Genomic DNA, 27,512 nt, shown 5'->3' with positions numbered 1-27,512 from the left:
ATCTGACCAGTGGTGGTGTGAGAAGAGCAGAAACCAGGCTGTTTTTCAAGTGCTTGCTCATGTCAATTCCATTCTAAGTGTGCGTGCCTCTGTGTGTGGTTGTTAGCGGTATCCATAGGGCTGGCTGTGGTGCCCCCTAGAGTGCTGCGCTCATGCCGCAGTATATCAGGTGCCTCCAGCCCTGAGCCCCCTCAGTTCTTTCTTTCCACCATGGTGGTCAGTTGGAGCACCTCTGTCCCTTGCTTCGCAAGCCGGCCAGCAATTTCTTTCTCAGCCTTGTGCTTCTAGTTGTAAATAGTTCTATTGTTTGTTAGTAATTAAGTAGCTGTTAAGTGTTCAGTTAGTTAGGGTCTCAGCAGGGACTTTGCTGCCCCTGTCTCTGGGTTTTAAGCCCTGCTCCACGTGCAACAGCCTATGCCTGTTTGACCCACCTGATAGAGGCACTGCGGACAACTGGGAATCCCACTGAAGGAGCATTCACATCTGTAAGAACTTTCCTCAGAGGAACACGACTCAGGGCCCTCCTGATGCAGGCTGCCCTGTCACATGTAGCCAAATGGTGAAGTTGCTATAGGGAAGGTTTGGGCCAGTGAAGGAGAGGGTGCAGCAAATTTCTACCTTTTTAAAAAGTAGTCCATGCTCTGAAATGTGAGAGAACCTTTTGAAAACAGGAACATTGAGCCTTGCCTCACAAACTCTGATCCCAAAGGAATGAGCATGAGTTTACTAAATGATGCTTTATGCCTTTGGGCGTATGGCTTATAATATGAGAGATCAAAGTCAAACATGGTAGAAACAGTGCAAACTTTATGTAGGTCCGTGTGAAGAAATAACATCTTGATGTATGCTGAGAGACTTCTGTTGACAGTCCTGTATTTCTTCCAGAACTCCCTATGTCAGGGCATGTCAGACCACATCCAGTGCCTGATCAGAGATTGGATAGATGTTCCATGATTAATGGCAAAAAGCCTAACGGTCCATAAATTAGTGGTGATTGGTCAGCCCTATTTAACATGGCACCCGCCAATGATATGAAGGGTGATGCAGAAATAGCTCAGTCCACCTCAGAAACCCACCCCTAGCCCCTGTAAACAAATTCACTGCTTGCACGCTGGGAACAAGCAGCTCCTTAAAGTGCATCGCAGTAGACTGGCTAACAAACCAACCCAGTGCGTGCATAGAAACCAATAACCTCTGGGTTGAGGGTGTGTGGGTTATTTTGTTTTTTATAGAGGCAGCTTTAGGGTCTTGTTTTCAGAAATACCCATCAGGGCAGGGAGTGTTGTCCTCTGTGTTTTGGAAAGTTCCTAACACATGATGGGATACAATGGTACAATTTACTGCATTGTAAATTGGACCCATGAAAATCCATGGGAGCTACAGGTACTTAGCATCTTTGGAAGCCAGGCCCCTGGTCCTTTAAAGAGCCCATGCATATATTTATAAAAATGCTCAATTTTAAACTTTAGGGTACCTAATAAAACTCCTATTCTGTATTTGGGCATTGTTGCTTGCTTACTTGGATGTCGTTTAGGTCCTTTAAAACAGATAAGTGCCCAAATCCATGTTTGGGCACCCTAACTTAATGTCCTTTGAATCATCAGGTTTGAACCCACATCTCAACCTTTCAATTGACTTTGGGGGCAGGAGCAGCCTGTTGAAAATCTACCTCTCCTGACTCTTCCTCTTGTCAGAATATCTGACAGAGGGGATCTTTTTGTGTATTTAAATCTCAAAATCATGTTGCAGGCTGATGATGATGCTGTATTTCAGATTTGCAAAGCTAATGCATTTTGAATGCAAAGTGAAAACATACTGGCTGCATTCCTGCTTGAAAAGTGCATCTGTCTGTGTCTGTGTATACAGGTTATATTACTTTAGGATCTACTGTATATACCCTACAGTATTGCTGACCCCAAATGTTCAAAAATTATGTCAGGCTCACAAAAACTCATGAGATTGGCTTTAAAATTATGAAATTATATAAAAATTATGGTTTTGTGGGGTTTTTTGAGCTTTTAGGCAGGGAATCACAGTCAGCTCAGCTGGGAGCAGCCTGGGGCAAAACCATCTCCCTGCAGCCAGGGTGTAACCTGGGGAGGTGGGGATGGGAAGGTCCCTCTTACTGTCCCTCCAAGCGGTGCACTCCCTGGGAGCAGATGGCTGGGTCCCAGGAAGGGGTGTCATGCGCAGGCTGGGGTCTCTGCACTGGGAGAGTCTCCTGCAGACCAGCAGGAATGTTACTCCTCAATATTAACCTTTCCTAGCTGCAACCAGAGCTCTCGGGACCCCAGCAGCAGCTGTGGGGCTTGAGGATCTTGCAAGGAGCGTGGACTCCCCAAAGCAACCCTGAGTTACTTCAGTGAGTGCAATTCATTTTCTCCTTCCACTGGGACAGAGTGACCCCAGTGATCACTGAGTCGCATCCCAGCACCTCCTGGGTCCTAGCTATCCTGTGCCTGACTCTTGGGGGTTCCACGTTTCCTGGGCACAGGGCTGACTGGCTTCCTCACTCGGGCTCCCGCTCTCAGCCCTGGGTGACTGGGACTCCTGCTGTTGGCCCTGAGGCTGCCTGACTGCTGGAGTCCTGGCTGCTGGGGCCGACGAACAGTGGGAACTCGCACAGGATTATTTAAAAAAAAAATTTTTTTTTTTGACATTTGAGAGTTCTTTTGCAAGATCATATGTCAGGCTTAATTTTACTTACAAATCATGTCAATTGTGAGGAATTTGTGAGAGTTGGCATGTCTGCCCCGACACTCATGTTGATTAAGATTAAGGGCATGGAGCCAGAAATAAGTCAGCTGACCTTGACGCTAGATGAGCCGTGTCACTTCTGCTCATGTTTGCAATGTAACGTTGCCTCTGGCTGGATAGCTTTAGCACAAAGCTAGTTAGGTTATCAAAGGGGGGTGGGGAGAGGCTATCTGCACAGCGATTATTTCTCCCTCCTTCCACCTGCCCTGGCATGCTTGTGGGGAGAGAGCTGCCGTTAACTGAATTTGCCTTACAGTTGGATACTGGGCATTTCATAATCCCACCTTCTAAACAAACTTTTTTTCCAGTACTTCTAAGTGCCTGGTAGCTTTTTGGTAATGGGTAGTCCTATGTCTTCCGTTCACATTTGCCCTGGCCATTAAATTGCTCTCCTCTTTTCACATCCCCCTTCAAATCTTCAGCTCCCTCCCCGTGAGATTTTGATTGATAAACAAGATCTGGATCTTTGTGACTGCACTGTAAATTGGGAGGCCGTCAAATATGGAGTAATTCTTTGTCAGTGCAGTTACAACAAACTTTCCCCAGTGTCTGTGATCAGACTCTGGCCCCTTAGAAGGGGGAAGTGGCATCTGGCAGTAGAAACTTGCAGGTGCAGTTATGTGTCTGATAAGATATTTTATTTCTCATTTGCACATCTGTATAAACTGACTACAGTAAAGGTTGGGTTTACTTTAAGATCTGCGCATTCCAGGTCTCTCCCTTCTTTAACTATTGAAATCCTGTTTGTAGGTTATTTGCCCAATGGTATTCACGCAGTGGAAGCAATGCTGGCTACTGCAAGTATTGGTGCTATTTGGAGTTCAACTTCGCCTGACTTTGGAATTAACGTAAGTAATCTCAGAATTGCCCATTCCAGGGAAGTGATAATCATGAGCCTGCCTAGTGCAGATGGTGGTTAGATCTGGGATGTATCTGTTTAGAGTTCTTGACTGAAGAGGTACATGTTCCATTTGTTTACTACTTCTGCCATCTTGTGGCAAAACCCCAGAAAACTAGATTTCCTTCCAAACTTGAGAAAGGAAACTGTTTGTTTAGGCTGAGACTTTTCAAACTGCCATGGAATCCAGAAGCCCAATTTCCATTAATTTAAACACAAACTAGGTGTTCAAATCCATGAGAAGGTTTTGAAAGTCGCAGCTTTCAATTGCTCATTTCCAAATCAAGCCTACATTGGTACTGTGCAATAGCTGATGCTGTCTGACTACTTGTTGCCATGTTACATGAATTGGTGCTTAATTCACTCCATAAAGGATAGATCACAAAAAGCACCATCTGTTAATACCGAGGTGGCACACTTAGATTCATAGATATTAAGGTCAGAAGGGACCATTATGATCATCTAGTTCGACCTCTTGCACAACGCAGGCCACAGAATCTCACCCACCCATTCCTGCGATAAACTTCTCACCTATGTCTGAGCTATTGAAGTCCTCAAATTGTGGTTTGAAGACTTCAAGGAGCAGAGAATCCTCCAGCAAGTGACCTGTGCCCCATGCTACAGAGGAAGGCGAAAAACCTCCAGGGCCTCTTCCAATCTGCCCTGGAGGAAAATTCCTTCCTGACCCCAAATATGGCGATCAGCTAAATCCTGAGCATATGGGCAAGATTCACCAGCTAGATACCCAGGAAAGAATTTTCTGTCGTAACTCAGGTCCCACTCCATCTAACATCCCATCACAGGCCTTGTTGACAGAGGCCAAGGATTGAGTAGGCCATGGAAACTGACAGTCTTCCTGGTGTCAAGGTAGCCTCTCCGGAATATGGCTCCAGCACATCAACATTGTAAGAATATACTGTGGATGGTATGAGACCCCTTCCTGGCCTCATCTCTCAATCAATTTATGCCCTGAAACATGCAGATCAACAGCCCTTATGCTAGCTAGGATAGTTTACAACTGCAGAAGCTATTCCTATTCCTAGATTAATCCTCTTTTGAATTATACTGAGCTATTTGCCTACAATATTCACTGCTACAGGATAGTTTTGCAAGTCTTTATATGACAAAAGAAAAACCAGTATCTATTTTCTTCCAGTATTTTTTCTGGTTTTACTTTTATCCTATTATCGTAGAATCCTTGAAGATTAGGGTTAGAAGAGACCTCTGGAGGTCATCTAGCCCAACCCCCTGTTCAAACCAGGACCAACCCCAACTAAATCATCCCAGCCAGGGCTTTGTCAAGCCGAGCCGTAAATCCTCTAAGGATGGAGATTCCACCACCTCCCTAGGTGCTTCACCACCCTCCTAGTGAAATAGTTTTTCCTAATATCCAACCTAGATCTTCTCCACTGCAACTTGAGACCACTGCTCCTTGTTCTGTCATCTGCCACCACTGAGAGCAGCCTAGCTCCATCCTCTTTAGAACCCCCTTTCAGGTTGTTGAAGGCTTCTATCAAATCCCCCCCTCACTCTTCTCTTCCCAGAGGCTTCCTAATAATTAGCTGCAGGATGGGACCAAGATCCATGAATCCAAATGCCAAAAAAAAACCCTGGCCCTCCTATTGGGAGAAAGAAGGAACACTTTTTGATAGATGGTCCTCCCCTATATCAGAGCTGCTCATCTTTGAGGGCTGACATTTGAGCATTAGTATTAAGGATTTTGGAGTTAAATAGCAAGACTGGTGTTCAAAGGCATGTACAGAACTTTAGTTTTAAACGATCAAGGATGTTGCATAGCGATCCCACGTCTAGAAGAAGCAACGAGAGAATGTAGCCAGGATTGCAATGGTCTTCATGTGCCTGCCAGACAGAAACTAGTGCCATCAAGCGTCATTGCCGAGGACAGAAGTCAGTCCAAGTCTTCTCACACAAATCTCCTTTTGGGAGGTGCTCTGAAAGCTAACAAGCAGCCAGTTTCTAACCACAGCTGCCTTCGCTTCTGTGCCACAGCAGAATTCTGTGGCTTTCTAGTGCTAAGTGCTATATCTTGTACGTGAGGTAGTACACAGCGTGCACTCTGCCTCATGCTGGTAAATGGCTTGAAGATCTTTGGCTGGAAGGAGCTGAATGAATGTGAAGTATTACCTGGGATAGGATAACTAAGACACTCCCCTGTGTTGTGCTGGGCCCTTTCTCCCCTTATTTTGCACACCAGCTGCTTAGTTTCACTTGCTTTTTCCATCCAATTGAGGAATGTCTCTGCCAGTACACAACTTATTTGTGACCTCTCCAGGAGTTTGCAGTTAATACTTTGTCATTCTCTTGTGCTCTTCCTCTGACAAGCTTTAGAGGCCTTGTTGAATTAAGCCTCAGGACACCCCTTTGAGATTAGTATCAACCCCATTTTACCAGTGAGGAAACTGAGGCACAGAGATCAAGGGACTTGCCCAAGGTTGCACAGGAAGCCTGCTGCAGAGTCAGTGTTAGAACCCACATCTCCTGCTTCACTCTGGTGCTTTAACGCTGCCTTAATGAGCCCTGCAAATCGGTGGATAACTGCATCCACGGATGCAGATACCTGCTGACCACTTTTGTGGATAGTGGATCAGATGCAGCTACAACTGTGCAGGGCTCTACTCACCGGCAGCGCCTGGCCAGCGGCATCCAGCTCAAGCAGCCCAGGGGGCGCAGAGCGCTTAGGGCCAGTGGCTGGTGCTCGGTAGCAGGTTGGAGTCAGGGTCTGTCCAGTTCCTGCTTCCTGTCCAGCAGCTCAGGCCCCTCAGGCAGTTCTAGCAGCGCCAGCATCCCCACCATGGTCCAGCCCGGCAGCACTGGTTGCGTTCCCAGTCCTGGGCCTGGCCCGCCGGCTCCTAGGCAGCAGGACCAATCTGCAGCCATGGGGATTGGAACAGGCGGTGCCCCACCCCTCTGCCCCACTGTGGTGCAACACCTGCTGCTGCTGCTGTGTGCCCTGACTTGTGAGCCCCCGTCATAGTTGTAGTTTCTAATCTAATTCGTCTTTAGCCTGGGCTGCATCTCTGAATACCAGGCTGGCTTTCCAGTAACATAGATGGCACTTCTGATTTTGGCCTTTTGAATTTTGAGGCACAGAGCCATGTTGAGTCACTATGGGTAAGCTTGTGTTTGCAACGGCCTATCACTTCATCACAAGACCTGACAGGTAATATAGTAGGTGAGGCTCTCGTGTATATAAAATCATATTGTAAGTATTCAGTTTTTGGGTGGAATCTATCTTTGCAGAATGAAACTGCTGCATAAAATGACATCAAAGTTCTCGCTTGGCACCTTTGAGCAAGTTGTGACCTACATTTTCTTATTCCCTTGAAGGCATAAACTGTATCTTATGGGATTGGAAACTCTCTAGCACATCATGAGCAGTACTAGATACAAACCACAATGGTAATACAGGAGTATTGAATCCCTGTTCATTCTTATAGGATTTTTAGATTGCAAGTGTTATGAAGCAGGGACTGTTACTTGTTATATTTGTATTGGAGAAATCAAAATGGGGACCAACCTGGTTAAGTGATTTAGATGTTACCTCAATATAAATGGTTAGTAATCATAGAACTGGAAGGGACCTCAAGAGGTCATATAGTCCAGTTTCCTGCTCTCATGGCAGGACTAAGTATTATCTAGACCGTCCCTGATAGGTGTTTGTCCAACCTGCTCTCAAAAATCCCCAGTGATGAGATTCCACAACCTCCCTCGGCAGTTTATTCCAGTGCTTAACCACTGACAGGAAGGTTTTCCTGATTTCCAACCTAAACTGGCCTTGCTACAATTTAAGCCCATTGCTTCTTGTCCTATCCTCGGAGGTTAAGAACAATTTTTCTCCCTTCTCCTTGTAACAATCTTTTGTGTGCTTGAAAACTTGTGTCCCCTCTGTCTTCTCTTCGCCAGACTAAACAAACCCAATTTTTTCTATCTTCCCTCATAGGTCATGTTTTCTAGACCATGAATAATTTTTGTTGCTCTTCTCTGGGCTTTCTCCAGTTTGTCCACATCTTTCCTGAAATGTGGCACCCAGAACTGGACACAATACTCCAGTTGAGGCGTTATCAGCACAGAATAGAGCAGAAGAATTACTTCTCGTGTCTTGCTTACAATACTCCTGCTAATACATTCCAGAATGATGTTCGCTTTTTTGCGACTGCATAACACTGTTGACTCCTATTTTAGCTTGTGATCCACTATGACCCCCAGATTCCTTTCCACAGTACTCCTTCATAGGCAGTTATTTCTCGTTTTTTGTAGTGTGCAGCTGATTGTTCCTTCGTAAGTGGAGTACTTTGTATTTGTCTTTATTGAATTTCATCCTATTTACTTCAAACCATTTCTCCAGTTTGTCCAGATGATTTTGAATTTTAATCCTATCCTCCAAAGCACTTGCAACCCCTCCCAGCTTGGTATAGTCTGCAAACCTTATAAATGTACTCTCTCTATGCCATTATCTAAATCACTGAAGATATTGAACAGAACTGGACCCAGAATAGCCATCTGCAGAGCCTCAAAAGTATCAAACTGTCATAGTGCCCAATAGGGACTAGAGGGCACCATAATTCCATTTTCTTGCACAAAATATTTTTTTCAGCAATACAATGATTAAAAAAAAAATAACTCTACACATTGTAATGACCATTTGCAGAACAGATATTTTCTGCTTGGTCTGAAAGTGACGGAGTATTTTCTTTGCAGTGTGATTTGATCTTTCATCTGGGGAAGATTGTTCATTTTACTTGTTCTACAATGTACGAATGTGTTTCTCTCCATGCTGATGGGCTATTTTCAGTGCCCAGTTTTATTAAGTTTTTGTGATAGTTTTTTTTTTTAACCAGGCTTAGCCTTGGGATATCTGTACCATCTGTCATAAATATAAAGGGAAGGGCAAACACCTATAAAATCCCTCCTGGCCAGAGGAAAAACCCTTTCACTTGTAAAGGGTTAAGAAGCTAGGATAACATCGCTGGCACCTGATCAAAATGACCAATGAGGAGACAAGATACTTTCAAAAGCTGGACGGGGGGAGAAACAAAGGCTCTCTGTCTGGGTGATGCTTTTGCTGGGGACAGAACAGGAATGGAGTCTTAGAACTTAGTAAGTAATCTAGCTAGATATGCATTAGATTCTGATTGCTTTAAATGGCTGAGAAAATAAGAAGCTGTGCTGAATGGAATGTAGATTCCTGTTTTTGTGTCTTTTTGTAACTTAAGGTTTTGCCTAGAGGGATTCTGTGTTTTGAATCTGATTACCCTGTAAGGTGTTTACCATCCTGATTTTACAGAGGTAATTTTTTTCTTTTTCTTCTATTAAAATTCTTCTTTTAAGAATCTGAATGCTTTTTCATTGTTCTTAAGATCCAAGGGTTTGGGTCTGTGGTCACCTATGCAAATTGGTGAGGATTTTTATCAAACCTTCCCCAGGAAAGGGGGTGTAAGGTTTGGGAGGATTTTTGGGGGCAAAGATGTTTTCCAACGGGCTCTTTCCCAGTTATATACCTGTTAGACATTTGGTGGTGGCAGTGATGAAGTCCAAGGGCAAAAGGTAAAATAGTTTGTACCTTGGGGAAGTTTTAACCTAAGCTGGTAAAAGTAAGCTTCGGAGGTTTTCATGCAGGTCCCCACATCTGTACCCTAGAGTTCAGAGGTGGGGAAGGAACCTTGACACCATCAATAGCACTTATGCTCCTTCTGTTAGTCAAAGGCTGGGTTGGCTCAAATTCAAATCCAAGTCTGTGGCCTTTTGATAGTCAGAAGTAGCAATATCCATTTCCACCCAAAGGGTAGATCTTTCTCCTTCCGTGTGTTCATGTAACTCCATTAACACAATTAAAGCTTACACACCTACGTTTTGGGGTGGAACTGTGTGGTTCTGTAACTTGTAGCTTTCAACAATATTTCATATTTAAAGGTATGTTTGTTCTATGAAATTTTGGAGGTCATCTTGCATTGCTCAAACAATTTTTTTTAAAGGCCCTGCATGTTATAAATCTTCAGCAAACCTGGAAGATACCTGTTGCCACAGGCAAATAAACAGAGAACTAAGGGGGTTCCCTCCCGTGCGGAGCCCTTCCCCCTCCTTTCAACACCCTCCGTGGGCCTCCTGTTTGCCTCAGAGGTATATCCACAGGCAAAGGGGACGGTTTGGCCTGTGCATAAGTAGGTGGACAAAAAAAGCGTAAGTTCAGATCTTGCACTGAGAACTGTGTGGACAGACCCCTACAGGCAGCCCCTTGAAGTCAGGAGGCCACCTGCACAGTTCTGAGTGCAAGATCTGAGAATACAAGCCAATTCTAATGCATCTGGGCTTCCTTGAGATTTGATCCCTGCTGAGCTATCTGGTTGGATTGAAGTCCCAGTATTGCCAGTGAAGCAAGTTCCATCTATTTGTATCCTCCTTGCAGAGGAGGGCTTGCATCCTGTCGTGAATCCAGTCTAGCGGGTTCGCATGGCCCAGATAAGATCCCGCAACTTGTAATTGTCTGAGTCTTGGATTTCCTCTTCCCTTCCCCCAACTCCTCCCTCACAGGACATTCCTGGTATTCTGTCCGTCTTCGTTTTTAAACTTTTTTTTTTTAAAGCCACTTGTTTAGATGCTATATTCAGCATGGGGGGCAGCAGTCTTTTGTGTGTGTGCATGCACGTGTTACTAGGACACTTGAGCAATTTCCAGAAAACACTGCAAACAAATCGATAAGATGGCAATCCGATTTGAGACTGTCCCCTACTTGGCCGTAAGCTCTTTGGAGAACTACTTTAATGTTGTAATGTAATTAAATCAGCGTGTCTGAGTGTGGGTCTTCTCAACAGTGAATGCTTTAGATAAGTTTCTTGAAAACCTGTGTCGTGTCATCTCACTGGAGTGAGACTGGAGATTTTTCAACTAACTCAGTATGTTATTTCTGAGGCTAGGACGAGAATCGAAAGGCTTAAATTGCAGCAAGGGTGGTTTAGGTTGGACATTAGGAAAAACTTCCTAACTGTCAGGGTGGTGAAGCAGAGGAACAAATTGCATAGGGAGATTGGAGGTTTCTAAGAGCAGGTTAGACAGATACCTGTCAGGGATGGTCTAATACTTAGGCCTGTCTTGAAGGCAGGGGACTGGACTAGATGACCTCTCAGTCCTGCAGTTCTATGATTGAAGCTTGAATTTATTGAGTTTCACATTCTCTCTCCACTTCCCTGAGAAACACACCTTGATGCTTTTCTGTGTACTGTAAACTGCTTTTCTTTAATTGATAGCCCAGAGCGCTGAGTGACTGCTACTAGGATAACTTGTGGAGTCAGACCAGAGTAGAATTTAAAGGAGACAAGGAAGTGCTTATTGTCCAAAGTGCAAGAGGAATGTCTGCAAAATCCAGGAGTAATATCTGAACTAAGGGGGAAACTCTCTCTGTTGTGGAGAGTTGGCATGAAGACCTCTGCACCACCAGAAGCCCTATGATGAGGCTGCGTGGACATTGGAGAGGTTATGGAGGACAGGGTCTCTGCACTCCTTCAGGAGGTTTCATACCAACCCTGATTAGGCCAGCATGGAGAACATACAGTGGGGGAAGAACTACAAGATGCCTGGTTATGATCTTGCTCACATCGGTCCTACACGAGAGTAACTCCATGGACTCACTCTTGTTCATACTGGCCTGAGAGAAGAATCAGGTCAAGTTTATCCTCAACTGTGCAGATCCAATGGCTCAAAATCATCCTTCTGGCCTTGGAATTAATGAATCTGCATAGGGAGAGTTGCTGCGGATTTGCCACAAAGGATGAAATAGGCATACGTGGTCTGTAGTCATGCAGCTGTGCCTGCAGGTTGAGTGGGTGAAGTCTCTCTTTCCCAAGCAATTACTTTAACTTTATGCAGGAGGAGGAGGGGACTTCCAGTTCACTGCAGTGATCTACTTAGATTTCTCCTTCAGTTGGTCTGGTCCCAAAGGCTGGTTCTGTGTAGGAGACTTGTAAGCGGCTCATTATTTAGTACAATTTCTTAGTTGCTGTTACCACATTTACTGGGTGTATAAAAGTAATTTGTCTTCCTGGGAAAGTGATCTAAGGAAATTGCTCTAAGTGCAGTATATAAGAAGCCCACAGGAATTCCTAGAAAACTAGTTGTTGCATCTCATTTCGACTAATATGCAGAGGGCTAGGCAGGAAGCAGAAGGGAATGGAGGTGGCTAGCAGTGAATAAACATCCTAGTGAACTGAGCTGAGGTGAAATTTTTTGGTCAAATAGTTCATTTGTTGAAAAATGAAGCTTCAGGGTGACTGAAACTATTTGCTCTAATCTGGTAAATGTTTCCTTTTTAAAATTTGGTGGAAAGAAAAATTAGAAAGTTAAAACATTTTCAAATGTATAGCTACAAATTGTTTCATTTTGAAATTTAGCTTGGTCTGTTTGAGTTTTTTTTAACTTTTTTTCTTTTTAAGAAATTAAAGAAAAAACTGGGGGGTGGGGTGAAGGAAGGGACCATTGTTTTGAACAAAAATATTTGTTTGACCCCAAATTAATCTTTTGGGTCAGTCACTAAATTGAAAAATCAGTTACTCTCTCAGCTCTACTGGTGAGGTCTCTGGCTTTGTAGTGTTTTGGGAGATTGTTTTCCTGTGGCCAACTCTGTCAATTTTACAATGCTTAATATTTCAATGAACATAGCTAGAGAGGAAGATGCTGTCTGCGATATGTTTTTATTAATAGGATTTGGTCCTTGCTGTTGATTACAAAAGCCCCATTTCAGGAATGTTTTAGCATGTGGTGTAAATCCACCAAGTGCCAAGAGGGCTTATCACTCAGATGTGAGTATAGTTCTGGTTCATTATTGAGAACAGAGGCCAGTTAACTGGAGAATAAGAGCTGAATGTTTAGTATTTGTGCCTTAGGGAGAAGAAGCTTGAAGAACTGAATTAACTTTTTTTTTTTTTTTTTTTTGCAATGCCTAATCATGTTAATCAAGTTAGTGTTTCCTTTACTAACCTTCATTAGCAGAATAAATGGTTTCAAATTGATGTGGCCTTTCTATTGGATGCATTTTTATATATATATATATATATATATAAAATATATATTTTAAATGCTGAAATGTTTTTTGGTTTCTTAGACAAATACATTATTTTGTTGCAGTGGCTTCAGGCCTGATTTTTACAAAGATATTTAGATGCCTTATGATGCAGATAGGGGCCTGGTGCTAGGTAGGTACAAATCTCCCTTACAATCAATTGTCATAAAGTGCCTAACCCACGCTAGGCATATTTGCTCCTAGTTCCATCATTAGGCACCTAAATATTTTTGTAAATCTGACCCTACAACTAATAGTGTTACTATGGTATTCTGGGTAATCTGTCTAGGACACAGTAGTACTTTTTGGAATAGGCATTGGGATTATAAAACAGATTGGTGCTCTCACACTCACTGTTCCTTAAAATGTTGGGGGTGGATGGAGAAAACGGAAGTGATTGGTCTCTAACATTATCCCTGTACTCTGCCGTGCCTGTTCTCTTCTTGACGTTTTGTGACATGGCTTGGACTTAGCAACCAGTGGCTTTTTCCCCTTTGCAGTGTTGTTTGTGATTGTATTTCTTGTCCTTTCCCTTTTCTCCACAGGGCGTACTGGACAGGTTTTCACAAATTCAGCCCAAGCTGATCTTCTCTGTTGAGGCTGTCGTATACAATGGCAAAGAACATAACCACATGGAAAAACTGCATAATGTAGTAAAAGGTATTTCACTTCATACCATGTTATCTCGCATAGAGTTGTGGGAAACTTCAAAGCTGTTTAAGTGATGAGGAAATCAAATCTTATTTAGGCAAAACTATTTAGCTTTTTGGATTTTTTTTTCAAATTAAAACAGCAACTATAAGAGTCCGTATTTTCCGCTTGATGAGAATAATTCACATGGTGGGATTCCTGCAGGGTTAGAGGGAAAGGGCATATTGCTGAGCTGACTTCTCCCTCCCACCACTTCTTCCTGGCTCACTTACATGGGATTGGGCCTTTGAGTGGAGAAAGAAGCAGAGAGAGCATGGAACATTTGAGGAAAAATGCTGTATGTGCTTATGCTGAACAGATGGAGGCAGTGTTTGCTAGTGAATATAGCGCTGGGCTTAGACTTGATTCTATTCCCATCTCGGCTACTTGCCTGCAGGTTGACCTTGGGAAAGTCACTTTACCTCTCTGTGCTTCAGGTTCCCCATCTGTAAAATGGGATAATGGTACTGGCTTTTTTTTAAAGCATGTTGAGATCTCCTGATGAACAATGTCTATAAGAGCTTGGTTTTGCTATTCATGTGGCCGAATTCAGCTCTCATGTATGCTCATGAAACCTGTGACGCACCAAGGTTGTGTGGATTTTTCTAATAGAAAAACTTGGCCCTTGGGACTGGTTCTAATCCTCCCATTGTTGATGTTACACTGTATTTACATCCAAGTTTCAATCGCTTGCTGCTGGTGCTGTTTGACGTTGTCAGTGACAAACAGAAAGATGGGAGTTGGGAAAAGCTTGAATTGTGTCCATTACTTGTACGTACATTACACAAACTAACCAAACAGAGAAGAGGCCTTTTGTTTATGTAACTGGAAATAAGTGAATAATGGTTTTTGTACTCCATTTTTTTTCCCCTAGGACTCCCAGATTTAAGAAAAGTGGTGGTGATTCCATATGTTTCATCGCGAGAAGTGATAGATATTTCTAAAATACCAAACAGGTAATGGGACAAAATCAGCCTTTGGGCATGTGCTCTGTCTATCAGAACTAGAGATGGGATGGACACTGAACCCTACACGGATTTTTCTCACTAGTGTGTTCCTGAATGTTGGGAAATGTTAGTATTTGCCTGTTAGTTTAGTTACAAACTTCATGTTTCATAGATTCATAGATATTTAGGTCAGAAGGGACCATTATGATCATCTAGTCTGACCTCCTGCACAATGCAGGCCACAGAATTTCACCCACCACTCCTAAAAAAGACCTCACACCTATATCTGTGCTATTGAAGTCCTCAAATTGTAGTTTGAAGACCTCAAGGAGCAGAGAATCCTCCAGCAAGTGACCCGTGCCCCATGCTACAGAGGAAGGCGAAAAACCTCCAGGGCCTTCCAATCTGCCCTGGAGGAAAATTCCTTCCCGACCCCAAATATGGCGATCAGCTAAACCCTGAGCATATGGGCAAGATTCATCAGCCAGATACTACAGAAAATTCTTTCCCGGGTAACTTGGATCTTACCCCATCTAAAAACCCATCACAGGCCATTGGGCCTATTTACCATGAATATTTAATTACCAAAACCATGTTATCCCATCATACCATCTCCTCCATAAACTTATCGAGTTTAATCTTAAAGCAAGATAGATCTTTTGCCCCCACTACTTCCCTCGGAAGGCTATTCCAAAACTTCACTCCTCTGATGGTTAGAAACCTTCGTCTAATTTCTAATCTAAATTTCCTAGTGGCCAGTTTATATCCATTTGTTAGGGGGCCCAACTTCATCTCATCTGGAAAGAACCTGTAAGGATCAGGCTCCTGTTACATACAAGGATCCTCAGACATCCAGCAATACAAATCTCATGGAGAAAAGAATGGACACTTGACATAGCACAAGAAGCTCTTCTCTTAGAGCTGTGGGATAATCTTGACCAGACACTGAAGAAACCATGTTTTTATAGCCTTTTTTTTTTCTTCAGTTGGTTAGCTTTTTAAGCTTCTCTCCATTTTAACTTTTCACTTTTTCTTCTGTATTTAGCACATAATTTAGGATCTGACCATGCAGCTCTTATGTGAGCAGTTTTATTGGATCAGAACTGTTCTCACTCTAATAAGTTGGTGGAATCATTGCTCTCACTTACACCTTTGTAAATTCAGGGAGTTTAGCCCATTGACTTTATTGGAATGATTCTTGAGGTTTTTGGGCTTTAGGATCAGGCTTGGAAGTTGACTTAGACTGATCAGTGTTTTTTTTTTTTAAACTTTCTAGTTCATTTCATTTTGTGTTGCATGCTCTAGTATAGTGATGGTGTGCTTTGCTTTCTAGCATTGCTTAAGGATGCTGCAGTACGCCAAAAGAAAACGTGTCTTGGCTTTACAAAATAAGGTGTTTTTTTTTTTTTTTTTTTTTTTAACTGTCCATTCAGCAGAATTTTTTCAGAAACTTGTGACAGAATAATGGGAAGGAATGGGAAGGTGGGGGCGGTGGAGCAAGAATACTTTTGTCAAACTAGTAAAAATGTTGTTTACTTCAGTAAACTTTTTGCTTATATTAGAGAAACCCCACTACTGATGAGCATGAAGCTAAACGAGCAATTGATCTGCTTTCTTTCATTACAACACTTCTCTCTCTCTCTCTCGCCTTCTCCCCATTAGTATTGACCCAGCAAGAAATCTCTCCACAAAGAAAGATGGAATTCGGTTGCTTACAAAATGAATGTACTTTTCAGCTTGTCAATACTAGATTTATCACTGCTGTCTCAGTCTCGTTCCTTCCCCCAACATGCATTTGTAGTATCTTTTACTCAGTCATATTTCACGTTTTGTCTAAGCAATAATTGATATAAAACAGGAGCATCCAGTAAAATTACATTATCCACTTAATTTAGCTTTATACAAAGCAACAAGCTACCCTCGTTAGCCTTCTGAATTTTGCTTTCCATTGCTATTGATTGTTGGGTCCTGCAGATAAACTTGAACATAAAAGTGTGGTGAGACTTTTATAAAAGCAACAAAATGACAACTATTGAGTTTGATTTGTTGTTTATCTTAGAGAAAATGTTGCTCTGTGAAATATCCTATTAGCACATTTCTATAAATGAGATCTGGTATAACGAGGAGAAGAAAGCATGCTCCAAAATCGAGCAGTAAACAATTTTAAATAACAATTAGAGGTAGGTTGGTTGGTTTATTTACTGTTCAGGGTTAGGTTATTCAGATACCTTTTTGATACTGCTAATGTTCCAAACTGTGCAGTAAGCGTCAGATTCTGTCACTCCAGAACAATTTCATTGTAATTGATACTACAAGCCAAAAGTACATTCACAGCTGAATCAAGGGCTGGCATAGCTTCCTTCTGACAGTCATAACAGCCATTCTGTCTGCACTGCAACCTGGACCCACATTATAACTGTTATAATTTAATATTTCCCTTGAGGGCCTGATCCTTTATTCCAAGCCAGGCCTCAAAGATTTTTCTCAGGCCTGATCTTAAGGCCTGTCTACACGGTGAGCTACTGTGTGGCAAGGCAGGGTTTGTTCTACAATGTCCCAGATTGCTGCACAGTAACATTCCATCTGGACTCGGCTACAGCACAGGGAGGTCATGGCTTAGTGTGCTACTTGAAAGTATGGTAGACTAATTTGCACTCTGCTGGTTGTATGATAGGGGCTATACAAGTACCTACCTGCTACCTCTGCCTCTCTGTATGGGGCTTTTAAGGCTGGCAACTGTTCATATGTGCAAATTTGTAGGCCTGTTCTTAAAATATAGCCGTTAATGTCTTATTCTTAAACATTTTGTTGACATTTCATTTTAAAGAAAATCCCCAAAGGCCTGAAAAGCCAAAAGAAGGGTTACATATACAGGCTGGATTATTTTAAGAGTGCTGTTGGGTCTGAAAATGATCGTATAGATGTCTGTGGTTGAGTAGCAGTTAGTTTTGTTTTTAAAGTTGAAGTCGTTTTAAGTAGTTGCTTTTCCCTCTCTTTTGTACAGTGTTTTTCTAGAAGATTTCCTGGCTACTGGGAAAGGAGACCAAGCCCCCCAGCTGGAGTTCGAACAGCTGCCCTTCAGTCATCCTCTCTTTATCATGTATTCATCTGGCACAACAGGAGCACCAAAATGCATGGTTCATTCAGCAGGGGTACGTCTTCCCTCCTGGGGCTGCAATGTCGCACTGTCTATTTATAATCATCAGAGCTCTTTTTTGTTTTTTTTGGGGGGAGGGGAGAAGAGTGTATGTGGTGATGTAAGATACTGATCGTTCCCAAGGGGGGCCTGGTTGGCTCAGTGGATTTTGATAACTATGTGAAACCTTTCACCTTTCGGTCCATAGCTGAAAGAGATGGATCAATAAGGACCAAAAGTCCTTACTATCTGGAGCTTGTTCTGGTTGTTCATGATACTTCCCAGTGGACAAGTATCTGTCACACAACCACAGTTGGCACAACTGATGTCCTTGCTGGGAGAGACGAACGACTGAATGAACCTTGACAACTGTGGTTGTATCTGACATTCGCAGAGATGACATGGGGAAGTTTGCAACCCCCATGCTGGGCTTTCGTGACTAGAAGAATTCTGCCACTTGAGCTGTTAATCCAAAACCATCTCCATCAGTAAATTCACTTAAGGCTTGTCTACATTTAAAACACTCCAGCAGCATAGCAGAATTTTTCTGTTGTCCTAGTGCTGTCTACTCTGGGGGGTTAGGTCAACTTAACGCACTGCGCAGTGGTGTGGATTTGCCACACCCCTGAGTGGTGATGTTAAATCAACCTGATATTCTGGTGTAGACCAGACCTTTTTGTGACAGTTGGGTAGCTGTTGGTAACTGCTCTGGGTTCAGAATGTTAGGATAAGCACTTGTGAAGACAGGTTAGTGAGCAGAGAAGGTAGTGAAAGGTGTGTGATAAATACAGTTGACCAGCTAGATTAAAATACACTGAGGTAGAGAAGACAAAGGGAAGGGGGTTTTCTCCTCTTCAAAGTTCTGTTCATCACCAGATAATTTACAGAGCTGCTTAGCTTGCCCTTGAATCCTACCCTTCCTCTTCTTCTGCCTCATCCTCCCAACTTGGTTGGAGCCACACAGTGGTGCTGATACAGCTGAAGTTTAGTTTCAATAATCAAAAATACAAGAGGAGATGAAATGACAGCAAAAGTGTATTAAATAACGTTGATCACAGTGGATTTAAAATAGCTTGATTATCCCCTGGATCTTTTTACAGGAAATGTTTTTTCCTTGTAATCTTAACTTCATATACCCTACTGTGTGCAATGTGGTAAACGCGTATGTTTCCTCTGCAAGTCTGTTGTGGTGTATATTTAAATGATAGCCATAAATAATTTAAAGGAAGACAAACCTTTAAAATGTATTATCCTGCAGGCAGAAGTAAGGGTAGGTGGGGGTGTGTGTGTATTTAAATATATGTAACTTTTTTTGTTTCAGAAGCAAAGCTCTAGTGTATTAATGGTCTAAAGAGAAACATGTGGAGGTTGTTGTAGGGTTTTTGTTTTAGTTCTCTAACAAATGATTCAGCAACTTTGTTTTTATTTTCATTTTATTTTTTAATTCCTAAATCATAGAAACATAGTCCCCAATTCTAATCTCCCTTTACACTGATTTCACACCTTGGCAGTTACACCTGATTTACACCCATGTAAGCAAATGGAGAATTGGGTTCTTCAGCTAGAATCCAAGACACAAAGGGGTAGATTCTCTTCTCTCCCCCCCCCCCCACCCCCCAAAACAAAAACAAAAAAAGAGCTAGGCAGTCTTCTCCTCTGAACTGGTTTACACTCCGTTTTCTCCATAGTAGTAGTTCATAGTTTGTGGGTGGATTTATCTTTAGAAATTTCGTTACTATTTCAGACCCTGAGAATCCAGAAGTGTAAATTGGGAAGAAGAGAGGCAACAAACATTTAATTGAATTTGATCCAATGGGGGTATAGTCTCAATTTCTACAGGACTGTAACTATAAGGGTACCATTAAAAATCCTGCTCCTGCAAAGATTTAAGCCTGCATTTCACTTGCACACTGTGAACGCTCCCATTAAACGTGTGCATAAGTCTTGTGCAAGATTGCTTCTCAGTTACTGGTTGTGGTATGGCAAAGCCATGAATTCTACGTTTAAAATGCAGGTTGTAGAAAGTAGTCTGTAGCTAGATGGCAGCATTGTGACATCTTAGCGCACTGGAGCGTTAGCAGGTAAAATCCAGACGTGGCTCCTCTGAGATGCTAAGGAAAAATTGGATTTGCTTGTATATTTTTTATTTAATATTTTTTCCTTTCCATCCCTTAAAGCATGTGCAATTTACATTAGTTTTTTGTTTTAAATTTTTATCTATAATGGATTTTCTTTCAACATATATTTTGCTTGATTCATGTGAAGTCCCTAATAGCTCCACCATGAGCACTTCCAAAAATGCAAAGCACAGTTTTTGTTTTTAAATCAACCATTTTAATGTGTCACTGTAGTAAAGTGACACAAGGAAGCAGTTTATACGTTCATTGATCCTAGAAAGTCTGTCTTGAATGATGATCCAAGAAGTGTTTTAGCTACATTTTCAACAAAAGAGAAAAGTGAGTAATAGCGTAGTTCAGTGCATTGTTATGTGCCAGTGGAATTTTCCATGCTGCTAGCCACATGAATGCTTAGGAGGAAGTCTACATAGTTCTGCCTGCAGTCTCCAAAGAATTAAAATTTGAGATAGCTTGAGCTACTGTTGTGACCTAGTATATGACGTGAATGCTTTGTGCCATGACGCCTAAGTCCAGAACAACTTTGGGTCCCTCACTCCTTCCAGTCAGCTGGGTGTATTGTGAGTGTGAAACTGCGTCAAAGGACTTGTTCACTTGGGGAAATGGATCTGCAGAACTAGAGTGATATATTACTGTACTGCTATAGTTCTCTTGGTCAATTTCCCCATGTAGGCAAATCCTTACGGGTTACATCGGGTGCTGCACTATCCTAGTGGCTGGCTATGGAGTGATGCTGCAGTTTGTAGTAAACAACATGCTCCCTTTGTTGTAGGTTAAGTGCAGACACTGCTGAGATCTAGTGAAGGAGGATGGAAAGTTACATGAAAGGGGAGTGGAGAATGCTATCCATGCTGACGTGGATAGGTCTGGGAGTTGCTGCCTGTTTGTTTCTTTTTTACTTTGAAAGATGGTGGAATTCAATACCTGTCTGTAACCTTGAAATACTCATTGTGCAGCCTTAGGAGACTGAAAAGTATATTTGGCCACCAGATCTTTGCTTTTTATTTACATAAACTTATTTTTCCCTTCACTCTTTTATTTTTCAGGGCACACTAATTCAGCACCTGAAGGAGCATATTCTTCATGGCAACACGACTAGCAATGACGTTATTATGTACTATACAACGGCAAGTGGGGCTTATGACATTTATAAAACTTTTTTTAAAAGTTTTAAGCTTATTGCTATAATGACCTCCTCAGGTGCATCTTCAAAGCATCTGCATCATGTGGGGAACTGAACATGTTGGAGATGAGTGACAATTTTACCCTGTTCATCTTGGTGGAATAGCAAGAATTTGTGCATCCCTGGGAGCCTGGTGGACGGGGTATCAAAAAGGCTATGAACCTTCATGGTTGGGGCATGAGCCAACCTCTGTCACCCCCACTTGGGAACCCCATAAGTGCACTGGGATTCTTTGCACCTTCCTTTGAGACACCTGGTTCTGACCACTGTCAGAGATGTGATAGTGGGCCAGATGGCCCACTGGTCTTCTCCATTGTGGAAATGCCCATGTTCTGAATGAGTGATTTCTAATAATATAAAGGGAAGAAAATATAATGGCTGTTTTGTGACTTCTTGGAGTTTAACCGTCCTTATTTGGTGCTAGTGTAGTCAACACAGTGCAACTTAGGTTTAACAGTGACTTATTTTTAAGAAAATAAAAGCCTAAAAAGGTTGTTTTGGGGCTTTTCAAACATTTTAAATATTATCCTAACACTATCCTACTACCGTGATGCTCTCCATGCTCCCAACAGTCAGTCATATTCTGTTGAGGAAGGTGTAAATTTATCTCTGTGGAAGTTTGTTTATATCATGTTGGGGCAGTAGCAAGGTAGAAGGTATTGTACATGGTATGAAAGGAGTTTCTGCTTGGCTAGCCTGTCTTTCCCTGGTGAGCTCCTGTATAAACTTGTGACAGTAACAGCTAATCTACATTGCCTCCACTGAGGAGTCTGGTTATTTTTCCCCTATCGTTGTTTAGGCTTGTACCTCAATGGCAAATCAGATAATACAAGTAGAGGTGATCAGCAGAGGTGTGTATAAACTCAGATCTTTATAATAAACTCTTAGGCTGTAGCAGTTTGAGGCTGGAAAAATTTGAGAGATGTGGGAAAACTAATGATGCTTAGTTTGTAAGAGTCCTGCTGAAGGTCAGAACAGAGGCTGCTATGGCCCTTGACATAAATTAGAGCAACCCCTACTTCTCCCAGGCTGCTCTGAAAAAGCAATCTCCAATGCTTAGTACTATGAACACACTCCTAGTGTGACTTGTCTGCTGGAGTTGCAGTGGAGTTGGGCAAGAAGGGGAGGGATAGCTCAGCGGTTTGAGTATTGGCCTGCTAAACCCAGGGTTGTGAGTTCAATCCTTGAGGGGGGCCATTTAGGGATTAGGGCAAAAACTGGGGATTGGTCCTGCTTTGAGCAGGGGGTTGGACCACCTGACCTCCTGAGGTCCCTTCCAATCCTGATATTCTATGATTCTAAGTAGGACCACTTACAGATGCCTTACATGGCCCAGGCACTGAGATTTTCCTGGCTAGCTGCAGGCCCCCATATGCCAACAAAGTGACATGTATGGGTGGAGGGAGGGAAGAATCCTTTTTCCCCCAAGGGTTTTTTAGCACAGGCACTGTACCTGCATTCTGCAAGGAGATGCGTACATACAGTGAACACTGGAACTTTCATAATTTCTGATTAAAAGTTTTTTTTTTTTAAAATGTCAAGACATATTGCATTGGCATATGATGGGATTCAGTGTAAAGCAGCAATGGAGTGTCATAAAATACACACTAGATACTACAAACCATGTCCGAATTGGTGTTTTAGTTGTCTCAAATACCTGCTGTCACTTGTATCCTGTGAAGTATTTTGGGCTAAATACCAAATCAAGTACCACCTGAAGTATTTGTGGAAGTTGCTACACAAAATAAAACTATTATGTTTTTGGTCTATAATTATCAGGTAAGTCTAATACCCTATAATCATTGTAATTTGGGATAAGTACATGGGACTCCTTGTATGATGGATTCTCCATCTCTTGATGTCTTCAGATCAGGACAGGATGCTGTTCTGGTACATGCGCTTTATTTGCGTGCAGGTTACTGGGCTCAGTACAGGAGCAACTGGATGAAACTCTGTGGCCTGTGTGTTAGGAAGGCAGACTGAGTGATCTCATGGTCCCTTCTGGCCTTAAACCTATGAATATATTATCGGGCTAATTTCAAACCGACATACACATTTTGCGGCCCTACATTAATTCCATGAGTCTTCCTCTCCCCCCCCCCCCCTTTTTTTTTTTTTGAAGGCCCGAAATAAGGTTACTAAAGTGGGGGCCAGGTTCTGAGTCAGCTACAACAAGTGTAAATCTTGAATAGCTTCGCTGGATTTACAGTGATAACAGTTGAAACTGGTCCATGGGTTATGATAAATTTACTCTAACAGTAAACAAATGTAATGCAGTGGTATTCTGAAGTAACATTGAGAGACTGAATTCACAGGTCAATAAATAGTTGGGAGAGATGTCTCCCTCCAAGTATGTGAGCTCACAAAGATAGAAATTAACATGGGAGTCTTGTTTGTTCTAGACTGGCTGGATGATGTGGAATTGGTTAGTGTCTGCGCTTGCTGCAGGAGCTTCAGTGGTCTTATATGATGGATCTCCTCTTGTTCCATCACCCAATGTGCTCTGGGATTTGGTTGACCGACTGGGGTAGGTAAACAAGATGTTGAAGTGAACTATAGAACTTCTTCTCAATTTAAGTCCTAGAAATTGCTGTCTTCACTTGTTAGTCTGTTACTAATCCCACATAAAAACAGCTTCAATAGAGGCTCTTTGCTTGATCTGAAGCCAACGTATAGGGTGGCATAGTTTTTAAACTTTGGCTTAATTTAGGATAAACTCTTTAAATCTTAGACTGAAGTGGTCTTTTTTAGAGGGAGTGAAAGACAAAGGGTTGAATGGTGTGTTTTAGAATTCATTCAGGCATTTTGATTCCCTGTAAATAAAGAATGTCAGTTCAACAGTCAGTTTTAAGAGCAGCCTTTTCAAAAGGCAGTAATTGGGAACAGTCTAAAGAGTAATTTCTCAGTGCACTCGGAATTAGTGAAACAAGAATCCTTTATTTCAGACTACTCAGCATAAACCTGAGTATGGTGCTTGATAGAATTTGAAAGCCTTAAATTGACTGGGGCCATTCAGCAGGGCTACTTGTATTTTCATACTTTGCTTTCTAATCTGTTTCATTCTTTGTCAAGCAATTTATTAGTTGTCGTCATATATACCTGTGTGAACATAATGCAGTGCCGGGTGCCCTCTACTGGTGCATAAAGAAATAACAAAATTTGAAACTAAAGCAGCTTTAAGGCCTTTCATGATATTTGACCTTTGTGCACACTGGACAGAGCATTGATTTTTATAACTCTACCATTTTGCAAACTGGAGGTAAACTGCAGATCTTTACATTTTTACCATAAAAATATTGAGTATTTAAAAATTACTTAATGCTCAGGTTTAATGCATTTATGGTGGAAAGTGGATGCAGTGCATGTCACCTAACTATTGCCAATTAATAATTAAAATGCAGCTTTGCCTTTCATGCTACGCAGTATTTAACAATTTGGTGCTGGCTATTATAATTAAAGGTTACATCTTAGTGAAATTGTTTCTAGTGGAAGGCTAATAAAATCTGTTGAAATTTAGAGGGATTCAAGAGCAGAACCAGTGGGATAAAAAGTTAGTCTAGAGATAGAACAGATTATTTCTGAGCATCATCAGGGTATGTGGAAGGTAAACGAAAGCAGTTCAAGCATGTATGCAGGTCTAATATTTTAATTGATTGCTAAAAGCATTAGCCAGCTGTATGCTAGCCTTCTAATGTAGTTTGTTCCAAAATATTCATGTTGGCTGTCATCTTATATGTAGCACACTGCACCTTCATGACAGGGCATAACTGTTTACCCTGGAGATACTGAATAACAATAACTCCTTGATTGGGATGATTTTAGTAAAGAGTCTGCTCAGTAGTGCTCGATTTAGCCCATATCAAGGGGTTAAGTCAGGGTGGGCAAACTACGACTCAAGGGCTTCATTCGGCCCTCCAGATGTTTTAATCTGGCCCTTGAGCTCCTGCCGGGGAGTAGGGTCGGGGGCTTGCCCTGCTCCGCACAGCTCCTGGAAGCAGTGGCATGTCCCCAATCTGGTTCCTATGTATAGGGGCAGACGGGGTTCTGCACACTGCCCCTGCAGCTCCTATTGGCCAGGAACCTCAGCCAATGGGAGCTACAGGGGTGGTGCCGGTGGACAGGGCAGCATGCAGAGCTTCCTGGCCACACCTCTGCTTAGGAACTGGAGGGGGGACATGCTGCTGATTCTGGGAGCTGCTTGTGGTAAGCGCTGCCTAGAGCCCATACCCCGACCCCTCCCTCCTGTGCCCTGACTCTGCCCCAGTCCTGATTTTTCCCCCACCCTTCGTCCCAGCCTGGAGCACCTTCCTGCACCCTCAGCCCCAGCCCTGCCCCACCCCACCCCTGAGCCAGAGCCCTTAGCCCCCTCCTGTACCCCAAGCCCCAATTTTGTGAGCATTCATGCCCTGCCATACAATTTCCATACTCAGATGTGGGCCTCAGGCCAAAAAGTTTGCCCACCCCTGGGTTAAGTGGTGGTAAACTGGTGTTGGCGGGGAGGGAACTACTCAAAAGACTTCGGAAAGAGAGTATGTCAAATAGTAAACCAAAAAAATAGACCAGTGTAGAGTATCCTTGCTGTATAATAAATGGCTCAGAGGGTGCTAGTAAGTAAAATATTGCATAAGGATAAAAATACTTCATATGATTGTAGTAAACCACAGCCAAAGGACCAGCCAATCACTGTTTGTAATAGAGAAGAGATTATGATTTATTCTTTATACAAAGAGGTGCCCATCCCGTGCTCTAGGCGCTCATGCAATATTCCATATACTTGCATGTCTCTAAAGCACCTTGCAGAAATAATAATTATCTTCATACACTTCAGCATATCCTCAAGGGAATTTATTGCCACCATGTAAAACTAACACTATGCCAACACAAATCACTTGAGCATTACTTACCCAGGAGCAGGATTTCTTGAAGGTTAATGTATAGATCAGGCTAACACTTCCAGCAATAAATGGAGTTGAGGGGGAGACTTCACTTTAACTTTTAATTGGTGTGTGGGAAGACTTTTTTTCCTTCTTCTCTCCTTCCTTGTGATCAGAAAACTGAAAATGAGTTATATGCAGTCATTTAAAAATCTGTTTCCTGGTTAGATTAATGGCATCTCAGAACTCCCATATTAAAGCAGTAGGCAAATGAAGCTCTTGGGATTCTATTGCAGCCCCAGTTATATTTTTAACTAATATAGACAAATGTAGGTATTAAGCTTCATTGATTACTTTGGATAGTTTAACTTTTTCAAACTGAATAACACCCACTGTTCTTTTTACCACATTACTGCTTGCTATGCAATCCTTCTAGAGTCCATTGGTTTGATCAGGGGGTTGGAGCCAGGACTTCTGAGTTCTATTTCTGGTACAGGCCTTGAGTAAGTCACTTTGCCTCTCAGGACCTGATCAAATGGGTGTTACAAGAATATTTTAACTTATTGGATGGTTGTGAAGCTTGATTGTTTAGGGGAGAGGGGTAGCATGCAAGGAAAATGTTTATGCTCCTGATGCTTTAACTGGCTTGTCTCTTTCTTGCATATGACCACATTCTCCAGCTATGTATCTTATTTATTTATTGCATTAATTGAAATATTTATTTCACACTGTGCCTTCAGTGTTGGTGTGACTGTTTTGCGTAATGTGAATAGTAATGCTGCAGAGCTGATTGCATTGTCCTAAAGATCTGTAATTTGCAACTGGGAAAAGGAGGAGACTGCTCAAACTTAGATACTAAACACGGTGCCTTAGCAAGTGTAGCAAAAAATTGCCTTGTTTTGTGAGTAGCAGAAAGGTGCTGAACCAGGGTTTTTTCCTTATGACATCTCCTCAATTCTAGAATTCTTCAACAGGCAGCCACATATACACTGTGCTCCATATGTATGCAACTCTCATTGACTTCAGTTGGAATTGAGTGTGTATCTGAGAGCAAAACTTGGATCACTGTTGTCATTTGCACTGCACTGGAATAACACAATTCTGATACTTGAGAGACTATAACAAGGCGACGATGCCCTGTTAAACAGCAATTATGGCAAATTAATGAATTATATGTTAGGAGATTTCCTAAAGTATTTGGAGTGCTTTGTACTTCAGGATTCCTGAAACTGTAAGCGAATGCTTTCCACTAGATGGGAAGGCTGTGCTTAATATTTAAAGCCAGAATTAAAAATTTCAAAGCTACAGAAATGACTCAATTGACCTGACTAATTTTGATTGCGGAAAAAGACATGCCTAGAATCATTGAAGCTTTAAGCAGATCTGATACTTGACTGATCCTGCAAGGTGTAGAATGTGCAAAGTCCTTGAAAATTTCTTTCCCCTCTCTAGGATCACCATCCTTGGAACGGGTGCAAAGTGGCTGGCTGTGTTAGAAGAGAGAAACTTAAAACCATGTAAGCTTCAAACCCCTCTGTTTTTTCTCTGGCCTTGTAGCCTGTTCACAGACAGTGAGCTGAGGATTAAGTTTGACTATTTGGATTTATTTAAGTGGTGAATAGATAATGTGATAGAACTTAAATGTTTGTAATTCCTGGTTTTCTTCCCTCTTTAAGGTGACACCCATAATCTTCAAACACTTCATACTATACTATCTACAGGGTCACCGCTCAAATCTCAAAGCTATGAGTATGTCTACAAACATATAAAGAGCAGTGTCCTCCTGGGATCCATTTCAGGTAATACTTACTCCAAAAGCATT

The 27,512-nt window shown here is 42.2% G+C and overlaps 1 protein-coding gene across 1 annotated transcript in view; it reads left to right on the top strand.

Annotated features, from left to right (window-relative positions):
• Positions 1-27,512, top strand: part of AACS (acetoacetyl-CoA synthetase) — a 61,108-nt gene that overhangs the window by 19,999 nt on the left and 13,597 nt on the right. Inside the window, exons 5-12 of the mRNA XM_073312876.2 lie at positions 3,508-3,605; positions 13,271-13,385; positions 14,290-14,371; positions 17,367-17,514; positions 20,680-20,760; positions 23,219-23,343; positions 27,143-27,207; positions 27,367-27,489. Coding sequence (XP_073168977.1) covers positions 3,508-3,605; positions 13,271-13,385; positions 14,290-14,371; positions 17,367-17,514; positions 20,680-20,760; positions 23,219-23,343; positions 27,143-27,207; positions 27,367-27,489 — 837 coding nt within the window. The remainder of the gene's footprint in view (positions 1-3,507; positions 3,606-13,270; positions 13,386-14,289; positions 14,372-17,366; positions 17,515-20,679; positions 20,761-23,218; positions 23,344-27,142; positions 27,208-27,366; positions 27,490-27,512) is intronic.

The sequence above is a fragment of the Lepidochelys kempii genome, chromosome 15 (genome assembly GCF_965140285.1).
Source record: "Lepidochelys kempii isolate rLepKem1 chromosome 15, rLepKem1.hap1, whole genome shotgun sequence".
Lineage (NCBI taxonomy): Eukaryota > Metazoa > Chordata > Testudines > Cheloniidae > Lepidochelys > Lepidochelys kempii.
Note: the sequence above shows the minus strand (reverse complement) of the source record. Positions and strands in the feature narration are given on the sequence as shown.